This window comes from Astyanax mexicanus, unplaced genomic scaffold (genome assembly GCF_023375975.1).
Source record: "Astyanax mexicanus isolate ESR-SI-001 unplaced genomic scaffold, AstMex3_surface scaffold_33, whole genome shotgun sequence".
NCBI lineage: Eukaryota > Metazoa > Chordata > Actinopteri > Characiformes > Acestrorhamphidae > Astyanax > Astyanax mexicanus.
Window position 1 is genome coordinate 2,470,956 of NW_026040043.1, and position 14,155 is coordinate 2,485,110.

At 38.6% G+C, this 14,155-nt stretch overlaps 1 protein-coding gene across 1 annotated transcript in view; it reads right to left on the reverse strand.

Moving 5' to 3' along the window:
• The window catches only part of LOC103029321 (receptor tyrosine-protein kinase erbB-4-like), a 351,238-nt gene that overhangs the window by 96,248 nt on the left and 240,835 nt on the right, over positions 1-14,155 (reverse strand). Inside the window, exons 4-6 of the mRNA XM_049473086.1 lie at positions 9,291-9,425; positions 5,412-5,477; positions 125-243 (exon numbers count right to left, since the gene is read on the reverse strand). Coding sequence (XP_049329043.1) covers positions 125-243; positions 5,412-5,477; positions 9,291-9,425 — 320 coding nt within the window. The remainder of the gene's footprint in view (positions 1-124; positions 244-5,411; positions 5,478-9,290; positions 9,426-14,155) is intronic.

Here is a 14,155-nt window from a genome sequence, read left to right on the forward strand (position 1 = left end):
GAAGCCTGAAATGTGGCAAAGGGTTAAAAGGTTCAAGGGGGCCGAATACTTTTGCAAGGCACAGTATATACAGTATATTAGCTTAGAGTAGAGCTGTAGAACCGGATGATAAGGATGGACCTACAAAGCAGTCGGTGTCTTTGGGTCCGGAGCATCCCCCGGCACACTCCCGATGGCAGCAGTCACTGACGTACGGGCCGAAACAGCGCCCGTCACACTGCTCAGCACACACCGTCTTCGTTACTGAAACACACACACACACACACACACACACACACAGAAAACACACACACACACACACACAGAACAAAAGAGACACATATAGTTATTGAAATTCATAAAACACACCGGATCGTCTCTAGTCCCCACATCGCCCGTCACAGTCACAGCCTTACAGCATAACTTCTTAAAACCAGCTTTAAATAAACTGCATTTACTGCCTTTCTGAAGCTGTTATTTGATGTAGAAATCGTACGTTTTTGAGTTTGGCTGAAATAAAATGCTCAGATCCATAAACCCTATTTACCACCCTGTTACCTTCCTTTAGAATCAAACACACTGATTATTATTCTAATATAGAAGAATAAATTATAATAAATAAAAATAAATAAAAACACTTTGCTTTGATCGATTAAAGCCATAAAAAAGTTTCATTTTTCAGAAATGAAATTAAAGAATAAATCACAAATCAGCAAATGTTGCTTATGAATAAATAAATATATTCATAAGATTATATTCTATCTACCAAAAAAGGGACTTTTTTTAATAAGTTTTATGGTTCATTCTGGTTTGTAAATAAACTATAGTTTATATCGTTTATTGTTCATTAAATTATTTAATACTCTGGCGATACACTGCCATGCCAAAACTCATGGGACTCAGATGGACTCTGATGGAGAAACAGCATGACCTACTGTACTCTCTCTCTCTCTCTTTCTTTCTGTCTCTCTCTCTCAGACTCCAGCTGCTGATGGAGAAACAGCATGACCTACTGTATTCTTTGTCTCTGTCTCTCTCTCTAACTTCTGTCTCTCTCTCTCTCTCGGACTCCGGCTGCTGATGATAGAGAAGCAGCATGACCTACTGTACTCTCTCTCTCTCTCTCTCTCTCTCTCTTTCTCTCTGTCTCTTTCTATCTCAGACTCCGGCTGCTGATGGATAAGCAGCATGACCTACTGTACTCTCTCTCTCTCTCTCTCTCTCTCTCTCTCTCAGACTCTGGCTGCTGATGGATAAGCAGCATGACCTACTGTACTCTCTCTCTCTCTTTCTCTCTCTGACTCCCGCTGCTAATGATAGAGAAACAGCATGACCTACTGCACTCTCTCTCTCTCTCTCTCTCTCTCTCTCTCTCTCTCTCAGACTCTGGCTGCTGATGGAGAAGCAGAATGTTGCAGTATTTTGTTTATTTTGTAACCAAATCCTTTTCTAGTAATTTTCTAGGAAATATTACGACATATTTGGTTTATATACTGGAAAACTCTGCTCTTGTGTTGCGAGATCTTGCGGGGTGGAGTGGGCTGCTGTTTGCGACTCTGGATAAATACGTCTACTTATCCGCTGTTGTTATGCAGTTCAGAGTCCGGGCTAATTACAGTGCAGCGCTGAAGTACAGCACTCGACTGGCGGTCCACAGGGCGGACTCTCTTCTACCCTCCCATCTCCTTTATCTCTTCCCTCTCTCCTCTCTTTCTCTTTTCTCTCGCTCTGTTTTTCTGGGTTTGAAGCGAGTCCTCCCTCTGTAATTATCGCCCACGCGGCGAGCCGCACCACCCGGCGGGTTATCCCCCCGGCCAGGGGTCAGACCAGCTCTGACCAGCATGTGGGAGAACGAGGGATTGCGTTTTCTCTTCCTCTTCGTTTCGATCTCTCTGCTAAACAAACTCAGGATCTGAGGCTTTCCAGATATCAAACAGCCCGGCGCTCTGAGGGATGAAAGACCGGCTGAAGCTAAACTTCATTAGAAGCTCTGTTTAAAAAAAGAAACAGGATTTAATGCAAAGAAAAAACACAGTAAAATAAAAAATAAAAATAAAACTTTGTGTTTCTGCAGTTTCACTTTCACTTAGTTGAGTTGTTTGTATGTAACACTAAAAATATTATAAGGTAAACGAGAAAAATAATGAAGAGAGCACTTCAGTTTCTGAATCAGTTTCTCTGATTTTGCTATTTATAGGTTTATGTTTGAGTAAAATGAACATTTATTTGCAGAAAATGAGAAATATCTGAATAAATCATTAAAAAGATGCAGAGCTTTCAGACCTCAAATAATGCAAAGAAAACAACAAGTTCATATTTATAACGTTTTAAGAGTTCAGAAATCAATATTTGGTGGAATAACACTGTTTTTAATAATCTTGGCACGTGTTCCTCCACCAGTCTTACACACTGCTTTTGGATAACTTTATGCTGCTTTACTCCTGGTGCAAAAATTCAAGCAGTTCAGTTTGGTTTGATGGCTTGTGATCATCCATCTTCCTCTATATTATTTTTCAGAGGTTTTCAATTTGGTAAAATCAAAGATACTCATCATTTTTAAGTGATCTCTTTTTTTTTCCAGAGCTGTATATGTACACTGATGGGTGTGGTGGTCTGGAAATGAGGTGTGTTCAGGTACATTTCTGGAGTATTGCTATCTCTATCTTGGCAACGAAAGAAAACACAAGTGCACCACTGACTGAATACAACCTAGACAGACATAGACATAGACGTATATACATAGTACAGTGATGGCGGCGCTCGGAGCTGATGCTCGCGTTATTATGGGATGTAAACAGTGCTTTTTAATAAGCTTGTTGTGCACTTTTTAAGTCATTAATGCCTCGTTTTAAATGTCCGAGCTCTCCAGATTCTAGCAAGGAGGTGTGGAGCTACTTTGAGCTGAATAACGGTGTAAAAAGTGATTTATCAGGGTAAATTATGCCCCGTATCACCAAGTCTGAATTGTGTTTGGAGAAACTGTTAAAATTTCTGGATCTCGGAACGCTGTGGGAGAACGGAGGTGTGCTGTTCATCAAAGGAAACTTTTTATCATGTTTTACTACTACAAAAGTCCATTTTACACCAGAGTTCTCCTTTAAAAGCCAGGTGAGCTCTGACTTTGGCACATTTTTATCTTAACTTTTTCACGTCTCAGCAGAGGATATTGACCTTTGCGTTCACACGTTATTTTATTTTTTATTTTGTTTATTGTTGCTGAGCTTGTGCAACGCACTTGGCACTCCTGCATGGCTAAGATACTTTAGGATTGGGCAACTGACTGTATGGTTTTAATCAATCACTGGCGCACCTGTATTTCCCGCCACCAAGATAACAGATAACAGCACGCTAGAAATGTGCCTGAACACACCTCAGTTCTAGACCCACACGCCCATCAGTGATCATCAGATTTATTCCTAAACTCTATTCTAAAGTGATTTAACGGTGCAGGTGCAAGGCGTAAAAAATAGACTGTTGAGGGGGTGTAAGATAGCGACACGCCTTATACGTAGGGTGTATGATAGGGCCTTAAATCTGAAGAAGTTTAAGGGGTATGAACACTTTTCCAAGCCATTGTAAAGCACTCGACTACAATCCGTCAATCTAAAGAATGAAAGACTGGATAAAACTTATTTTTTAAAAGACTAGAAGCACTATTTATGCAGGTAAAAAAAAAAAGGTTTTAATGGAACAAAACACTAAGAACAATAAAAAAAAAAAAAAAAAAAACTGGAGTACATCAAGCCGAGGCTGAGTTGAGTTGTTTAGGCTGCTGCTGATTGGCCGGTGTGTGTTATCCCTGTAATACAAACCTGTCTTTTATCTTACATTGTTTCCCGAGCTTTCACAGGCCTCTTCAGAAACAGCCTCGAGCCACGGCTTAATGAACATCTAATTGCTTCACTCAATTATTTACCAAAATGAGGCTTTTACTGGTCGCTCCTAAACTCTCGCAGTCATAACCAGCAGCTTTCATCTTCCTTTATGAGCTCAGGAGCTATAAAGAAGACGCTAATGCTCAGAACGTTACTCTGGAGCACAGTTATATATTTAAGAACATGCTGACCGGCTACAGTTTAGAGAATGATAAAGTGGTTCATTTCTGTGTTTTTTGCACTATAAGGCGCACGGTATTATAAGGCGCATTTTAAGAGACAATATAAGGAACTATATAAGGAACATAAGGGGGGTGTCAAATTAAGCTAAGCAAAGCTAAGCTAAGTAAACAAAACTGTAATTAAAAAAAGACTTTCTTTTGAAATCAAAAAGTTAAACACGTGCTGGATGTTAATCTATTTCTCTCCTGAAAATGGTTTTGCACTTACGTTTATTTACAGTAAGCTTAGATTTCTCAAATTTCTCCAGCACTAAGGATGGAGCATTAGCATTAGCAGCTAGCATGGGTTAGGAGTAGGCTACAGGCTAAAAATACTCAACTCTAAACGGGTAAATAGCGAGCAGGGTTAGCGATTAATGCTAATGCTGCTCCATCAGTGCTAGCCGGAGTTAGGAGCAGGCTACAGGCCGATAATACTCAACTTTGAACGGGGAAACAGCAAATGGAATCAGCAGGTAATGCTAATGCTGCTCCATCAGTGATAGCTAGAGTTAGGAGTAGGCTACAGGCTGATAATACTTAACTCTGAATGGGGAAAAAGCAAGTGTTGTTAGAGAGTAAGGCTAATGCTGCTCCAGCAGTGCGAGCCGGAGTTAGGAGCAGGCTACAGGCTGATAATATTTAACTCTGAACAGGGAAATAGTGAGCATGGTTAGCGATTAATGCTAATGCTGCTCCAGCAGTGCTAGATGGGGTTAGCAGCAGGCTAGATAATAGCGCCCTGGGGTACTGGAACACTCAGGGTTCCTCAGTGTAGCTCTATTGGGCGGCATTTACTAGCACTTAGCACTGCAGCTAACTTTGTTGTTGAACATATTGGAAATCTAAGCTTACTGTAAATAAATGGAAGCACTTTACTCCCCCAAATAAACAGATTTCAGGAGAGGGATCTGTGTAGATTAACAACATGGCGACTTATGTGTGAAAATAGACCAGAAAACAGATCAATAGACCAATCATTGATAGTGCACCTTATAGTCTAAAAAATACGGTAGTTGATACATTCTGTTGAAAGTACTGTAAATTAAGGTACCCTTATTGTAAAATGTTTACAGCATGGTGGCTTAGTGGTTACCATGTTTGTCTCTCAGTGCTGGAGTCTTGGGTTCAAGTCTCTATCTGGGTGGAGTTTCCATGTTTTTTCCATGTTCTGACTCTTCCGGTTAAGAGTACGCTGTGTGTGATTGGCTAAAGCTATCGGTGCTTAGTCCCTGGGTTTCTAGAAAGGCGCTATATAAGTGTAACTTCATTCATTCAGACGTCATCAAATCTTGTATTGCCCAAACTTTTGCCTGCCTCTGTATTTGATACTTACAGGTTTGGCACTGGTCCTCCTGATGGCCCCAACAGCGCCCGTTACAGGATCTATGACATCGCCGACCTGCAAAACACCAACATCCAACAATGTCAGTGTTCATCGGTTTTATACCACCTGTTTTATACCTGTTTAAATTCGAAAGCTCAATTACCTTGCCAAAAAAAAGTCATGCACTAATTCTCTTAATTAATCATGAGTGTGGTTAATTTAAGGTATAACGTGAAATCAGCCAACCAGGTTACGTAAAGCTAAGCTAAGTAAACAAAACTGTAATAAAAAAAGACTTCATTTTAAAGTCAAACGAGAGCTGGATGTTAATTTACACATATTTATCTCCTAAAAACTGTTTATTTGGTTGAGTAAAGTGCTTACTATTATTTACAGTAAGCTTAAAGGCTGGAGCATTAGCATTAGCGGCTAACCAACCACTCCAGCAGTGCTAGCTGGGGTTAGAGGCAGGCTACAGGTTGATAATGCTCACCTCTGAACAGGGAAATAACAATAGCGAGCACAGTTAGCAGCTAATGCTAATACTGCTCCAGCCTTGGAGCTGGAGAAACTTCACTGAATCTCCTGTATAACTCTGTACTTCAGCAGAGTGGCTTTACAGCTCTTTAATACCTGACTGGTCAAATTCATACAGCAGGTGCACTGAAGATTTTTGGGAAAATTAAAGTATTTTAAGTGCTCCTGATACAGTAGATGTATTTAGAAGCCCTGTTGCTGTTAAAACGAGGCATAAAAAAGTGGACTGTTGGTGTAAGATAGCACACATATATGACGTTATAACCCCTCAGTTTTGTGAGGTACTCATGCTGCCAGTATGTGGGGTTGAATGTGGGGTTAACTGTGTGTAATAACAGCTTGAGCGTAACTCTACAGCGGAGAGTTAACTTCAGCGTAACTCCACTGTAAACTCACTCTCACTCTCAAACAGCTTTCTTTCTGCCAAGGGCCTCAATTTGCCAATCTTCTGTATATATATATATATATATATATATATATACATATATATATATATATATATATATATATATATATGTATATATATATATATATATATATAAACCCCGCCTCCCCCCCTTCAGCTCCAGCAGCCCTTTGTTCTCCTCCAGAGTTCGTCTGACTTCAAATATAACGCCAGAGCAGAAAACTCTCAAACTTTAATACTGTTACAGGCGGCCGGGGAGAGAAACGTCCGTCCAGATTTAGATGAATGAGTTGGACGACTGTACTGCAGCTCCAGTAAACAGCAATTTTCCATGTGTTATTGCACATAAACACAGACAGGAAAGTTCATAAGTATCACAGATTCATCAGGAGTAAACACAACATGAATGTTAAGAGAACACCAAGAGAATAAATCATATATCTACATTTTTAAATCTTGTTTTTTCCTTAATTAATTGATTAATATTAGATAGGGCAGTGTTTCTCAACCAGGGTGCCGCGGCACCCTGGGGTGCCGTCTGGCTTCATCGGGGGTGCCGTCAAAATATTGCGCCTCACGTGCATATTTCCTTTCCAGAGTCAGCTCGTGTCGGGGTGTGTCCCAATTCACAGGCAGCATACTCTGAAGGATGCGACCCACAGAGGCGGTGTATTACTGCGCAGCTGTGACGCAATCTGTCTTCGAATACAGCCTCTGAAGGATGCAGCCCTTAAATTGGGACACACTGTAAAGTTTTTGTCCCCCACGCGATGCACTGCGAGAGTTGTGTGAAGCACTCAGGCTAGCATGGAACGTTTTTTAAAAAGAAGACTGCAGATTCAGATAACTCTGAATCAGAGCCATTAACTTCTTCATCCAGTGGTAGTTCAGCAGTGAGTGTAGCAGAGTATTTCACTCGTTTGAAAAAAGTCAGCAGGTTTCGCGCTAATCATTTCATATTCCGCCAGCAACACCCCTCGTTCTCACCTGAAGTACTGCGCCAGCAACCCCCCCATCCCCCCCCAACCCCCCTCCCCCCGGTAAACTGGGGTGCCTTGACATCTCGCATATATTTAAAGGGTGTTGTGATAGAAAAAAGGTTGAGAAACGCTGAGATAGAGTATATACCAAACATTGAGAGTGCAGGCAGCTGTCTCAATGCCAACAGTTCAGACAGTGGTAACTTGCTCTTACAGCCTACAAAATCTACTTTAGGCCAGGTACTTTTATACCATTTAAAATAATCCACACGTCTGACCTCGTTTCTAAAAGCTATTTTAATTACAGTGACATAGTGATTTACTGTAACAAGGTGGATTAAAGTTTAAGTTTTCTCTCTTTAAGCCTTTGATGAGCAATATGGGTGAAAAGTGACCCGACTAAGAAAACCTCTGCAATAAATTAATTTAATCCCTTAGTATTCAAGGTATTCCTAAATTAACTTGTTTATGATCATCCTTTTTCATTTTTCTTTCCTACTTTTTGAAATAAAAAAATACCCACATTCATTTTCCATGTTACTTCATGTAGGGCTGTAATTATTTTTAGCTGTTATCTAACTCTACTGTAGTAAACAGTAGAAGTAAACTATTTTTCTATGAATCTGATAATAATAACATGTTAATAATAATAATAATAATAATAATAATAATAATGTACAAAATCCACCAAAAACTGCAAACAAAAAATTTAAAGAAAAAAAAACAAAACGAATACAAAACTAAGTGCCTTAAAGAAAAAAAAAAGAATACATTTAATATAAAAAATAGATTTTTAGTTTGTCTACTATATTAAATAGCCACAAGAAAAAACAGCCAGCAAGAATAATATAGAAAATAATTGTGAATAATTTTCACCCATCTGTGCAAATTTAATCTAGTAATATAAAAACTATTTTTTAAGTATTATTTAAAAATGAAAATAATGGAAATAATGGAAATAATGATCACTGTTATTTTAAAACACGATTTTTAAATGTTACTTGGAACATATAATCACGAAATAAATTTATTTCAACAGATTAAACAAAGAATACGTGAATCATTTTCGATCTGTGTTGTTCATTATAGGGGGTGTGGATATTTTGCGCATTAAAGGGTTAAGCTCAGTATATTTCTCACCATCTTGAAGAAGTTCCTGGAGGTGCTGAGAAATAATAGTTTTTACGTCTTTAATATGAATCGACAATGTAGAAAATCAAATAAATAAAGAAATAAAGCTTAAAAACGCTGAATAAGAAGATACGTCCAAACTTTTGTCTGGTACTGTATATTAATATTGATCCGTGCGAGTTATTTAATAGCTGTGACACTTTCGTCTCTCAGAAAACAAGCAAACAAACACAGACTTTGATTGTGTGTTTATTAATAGATGATATTCTGTGGTTTACAGAAGCGCCTGGTGATTCAGGAGAGGGTCCAGTTCAGTCCAGTCACCTTCAGCGGACGCGGTTTAGTGCGGACAGTAAATCGCCGTTATGAGCTGCAGTATAACAGCTGAGCGGAGGACCGTTCTGGAAGCTGTTATCACTGAGCAGCAGACTGCGAGAGACGTTATAGATTATTACAGATCAGCTGCAGACGAGGGTCCGCTCTCAGAGAGGCCTAAATCACTGACCCCTGAGTGAATCACTTCTTTACGACTCATATCAAACGACTCAGTGAATCAGAGGAGTGTGATACGGAATATAGCGGTGCATTATACTGAGTGTGAGCACGGTAGATGCTATTTAATTGGCTGCTAATTTGCACAGTCCAAGCTGCTCGAGGTCTAGTGTGAAGTTTCCACAGTCAGTGATGGTTTGGAGACGCGGATTTCATTTTCCAGCAGGATTTGTAACACTGCCCACACTGCCAAAAGTGCACATCATTTTTTTAGTGTACATGATTCCTTATGTGTTCCTTCATAGTCCAGATTTTTAACAGATTTTTTAGTTAAGAACTCACATGTGCTGCCGCTGTTGTTGGATGGCACCACCAGAAGTTCAGCTCGAGGGTTCTTCAGGATGTCCTGCCAGTGGATGGTGTCCGCATGACACAGGAACTTATTTTGATCCACGTAAACCCCACCATTCAGAATTTCTAAAATAAGAAGAAACAAAAAAAGAGGACAGAGACATTTTTAGACCTCGGATTAGCAAATACATTTCTCCATATAGTCTCAGATCTTCAGGGTCCTTCCCTTTACTTGGACCTTATCTTAGAACTTTACCACAAAAGCAAGACAAGAGCCTCCAAAGCTGTAATGAACCACAGCGTCTTCTTCATCAATCAGTACCGATAAAAAAAGCCTCGGTATCTTGGATTAGATGAGACTGTTCAAAGCTGATTGGACGAATTAAGTGACTCTGTCTGTCCAATTTGTTCGCTTCGTTTCTGCATGAATAATTAGTATGATTAGGAGCGGAGAATGCAAATGGGCTGCCGGCTCCTTGATTGTCATTTCCACCATCGCTTGCCATTTCAGAGCCTCCCAAAGCCCCCGAAGTGCCTCCACTGAGACAGAAACGGACTTCAGTACTGTAGAGATCTTTTAGCACAAACCACGACTTGATTAAGATAAAATACTGGATTTTGCCACAAGAGGGCGTAAAAGTTCTGGGTGAGAGATCATTAAATTCTAGGCATGCCTCTATAATGCACCCTAAGAAGCCATACCATACCAACACAAGACCAGCATAAACCAGCTTATTTTGTATTTTGACCAGTTAAAACCAGCAATTTTTGGGTTTTGAATGATGGCATGCTGGTCCACCAGCACCAGACCAGTATAAACCAGTGTATGTTTTGTTTTTAATGGTGATATGTTGGTCAACCAGCATCAAACCACTATAAACCAGCATATGTTGCACTTTGACCAGTAAAAAACAGCATTTGTTCAAATTTTACCAGTAAAAACTGGTATTTGTCATGCATTTGTCATGTTTTGACTAGTAAAAAAAACAGCATTGGTTGAGTTTTGACCAGTAAAAAAAACAGCATTTGTTGAGTTTTGATGAGTAAAAATCAGCATTTGTTGAGTTTTGACCAGTAAAAACAAGCATTTGTTGGGTTTTGAACACTGGTATGGTATACCGTGTTTTAATGCTGGTACAGTGCTCAACTAGCACCATATTCACATCAGACCAGTATAATCCAGCATATGTTTTGATTTGTTTCAAACACATTAGTAAAAAACAGCATTTTGTTGAGTTTTGACCATTAAAACCAGCATTTGTTGAGTTTTGTACAGTAAAAAAAATAGAATTTGTTGAGTCTTAACCCGTAAAACCAAGATTTGTTGAGTTTTGACCAGTAAAAACAGCATTTGTTGGTTTTTGAATGGTGGTATATTGGTAAACCAGCACCAGACCAGTAAAAAACAGCATTTGTTGAGTTTTGACCAGTAATAAACAGCATTTGTTGAGGTTTGACCAGTACAAACCAGCATTTGTTGAGATTTGACCTGTAAGAACTAGAATGTGTTGAGTTTTTACCAGTAAAAACTATCATTTGTTGGGTTCTGACCTGTAAACACCAGCATTTGTTGAGTTTTGACCAGTAAAAAACGCTTTTGTTGAGTTTTGACCAGTAAAAACCAGCATTTGTTGAGTTTTGACCAATATAAACCAGCATTTGTTGGGTTTTGAATGGTGGCATGTTGGTCCACCAGCACCAGACCAGTGTATGTTTTGTGTTGAATGGTGGTATGTTGGTCAACCAGCATCAAACCACTATAAACCAGCATATGTTGTATTTTGTCCAGTAAAAAACAGCAATTTTTGGGTTTTGAATGTATGCTGAAAAATAACATTCAATAACAAATTTGAACACTGAAAAAATGGTTAACCAGCACAAGGTCCGTAAAAAACAGCATATGTTGTATTTTGACCAGTGAAAAACAGCATATGTTGTATTTCGACCAGTAAAAAACAGCATGTCATATTTTAACCATTAAAAACCAGCATTTGTTGGGTTTTGAATGGTCGTATGCTGGTCAACCAGCATGAAACCAGTATAAACCAGCGTATGTGTTCCCTTGAATGCCAGAATGCTGAAAAACTAGCACAACACCATCAGATGACCAGTGTATGTTGTATTGTGTCCAGTAAAAAGCAGCATTTGTTGGGTTTTGACCAGTAAAAAACAGCACTTGTTGAGTTTTGACCTTTAGAAACAGCATTTGTTGGGTTTAAACCAGTAAAAAAAGCATTTGTTGAGTTTAGCCCAGTAAAAACTAGAATTTGTTGAGCTTTGACCAATAAAAAACAGCATTTGTTGGGTTTTGACCAGTAAAAAACAGCATTTGTTGTGTTTTGACCATAAGAAACAGCATTTGTTGGGTTTAAGCCAGTAAAAAAAGCATTTGTTGAGTTTAGCCCAGTAAAAACTAGAATTTGTTGAGCTTTGACCAGTGAAAAACAGCATTTATTGAGTTTTGACCAGTAAAACCAGCATTTGTTGTGTTTTGACCAGTAAAAACCATTATTTGTTGAGTTTTGATCAGTAAAAACTATCATTTGTTGAGTTTTGACCAGTAAAAACTATCATTTGTTGAATTTTGACCAGTAAAAACCAGCATTTGTTGAGTTTTGACCAGTATAAAACGCATTTGTTGGTTTTTGAATGGTGGTATATTGGTTAACCAGCACCAGACTATCATTTGTTGAGTTTACCAGTAAAAAACAGCATTTGTTGAGTTTTGATCAGTAAAAACTATCATTTGTTGAGTTTTGACCAGTAAAAACTATCATTTGTTGAGTTTTGACCAGTAAAAACCAGTATTTGTTGAGTTTTGACCAGTAAAAACAGCCTTTGTTGAGTTTCGACCAATATAAACCAGCATTTGTTGGGTTTTGAATGGTGGTATATTGGTTAACCAGCACCAGACCAGTATAAACCAGCATATATATTGTATTTTGACCAGCATAATCTAGCATGGAGTTTAATTCCATGTTTCTATCTGAGTGGGTTAATAGTAGAGCACAGCTGCTGCGCTATACAGTGTCCTCCCCTTCTGCTGATCAAGAGCATCAAATTCAACATGCAAAACGTTTTTTTTTTTTTTTTTTGTTGCTTAGCAACAAAGTTTGGCCTAACGCTGAAGAATTCAGACTCTCAGCGAAGCTAAAAAAACGCCTAAAACTAATAAAAAATGAAGTGTATTTGCATTAGCATTCCGTTGCGTCGCTCGAGAGATCAAGAGTATTGAAACACTGAGCTCTAGTTGGGATGAAAAAGCATAAATATTATGAATCGTTGTGGAGTAATTATACCGTATCCTCATCCCTGTGTGCCGTAATTAACACATACTAGACTGTGCGCATGATTTGTATCTATCTGACAGACTGTGTTAGCGCTAATGCTGTGCTGATGCTGTGAGCAGTGGCTTTAAACTGGGATTTAGCAGAGCCAGCTGATGAGTTTGCACATTTTTAAGAACGTATTGCTTTAAGTATTTCTAAATCTGATATATTTACTAAAACTGGACACAAATATACTATCAGAGTGAAAGAATTAACAAGTTTATTTAGGAAAACTGTGAGAAAACTGGTGAAATACAATTAAAAAAAGGATCTAGAGCCCTTTAGAAGCCTCTAGCCTGGATATAAGATGAGATTGAGATGGTTGAGTCTGGAGGTGTACAGGTTTTTTAAAGATGGTGCTACAGCTGGGCCTGTAGATCCTGTAACTCTACACTCGTACACTGAAAAAAAATGATGAGTAAAATTTACTTCAAAAATTGCTATATATTTTTTTCTCTTTTGAATTTACAACATACGTTTTTTCCTTTTGATTTTTAAAAAATTTAATTACTTTTGATTTTTTTTTAAGAAATGGTTGTAGACTGCATGTTCAAATAATTGATATTTATGAAAAAAAAAAAAAATCACTCCTGTTACGGGCACCCCTTCCTGTTACTGAAACTCATTCCTGTTACTTTTTTATGCAGATGTCAGGCAATTGATTTAAAATGACCATCCTACCATTAATATGTGGTCAGATATTTTTTTGTGACCATATCAAACGTTTTTTTAACAGGCTTCTTCTTTTTTTATATACCAATTATTTTCCTTTAAGCATTTCTGTTTTTTGTATCCATAATTCGGGCTGCAATTTTCAAAATATCGACTCCGTTCCAACTGTAAAACGTGCGTCTTAATGGGTAATGGTGGGCTTTTATACAGGTTTTTGATCAGACATAAGGTTTTCACTGCAATTTTCATTGTAACAGCCAGCGCTCCAGTACTGTGTGTGTGTGGAGGAGCTATTAGATAAATCAGCTATTGGTAAAGCAGCAGAAAAAAAATCTGAAGCTTCTGAGAGTAAAACTCTCAGTAAAACCGGGAGATATCTGAGCGTTTTACATGAATATACATGTCTGAAAGTGAACAGTGGAGCATGACAGTATCTGCTGAACTTCAGGTAGTCCTTCACAAAAGCCACCCGGAGAAAAGGACAAAGGGAGGAACTCCAGCGAGGGAAGATAAAAGCGCAGTCTCTGAGGACGCTCGGCGAAAGTGCACATAGCGAACAAAAGAGACCCTCCGTTAGCCTTTCTCAGGCGCGAGAGCAGGAGAGTCAGGAGGTCGAGAGCGAGAGCGGAGCACTGAATAATAGCGCTGTGCTCTACACTGCGCCGCCGAGACGTACATTTTGTCGGAAAATGTTCACTACCGCTCAAAAGATTTATAACACATCTATTATCATCTTATAAATGACTTTATTACTTTAGTACTGCAGTTCTTCTCCTCTCAGATTAACTCTAATTCTAATTCTTTCTTGGTCTTTCAGGTTTTATAACACAGTAATTATATCAGACAGTCACATGC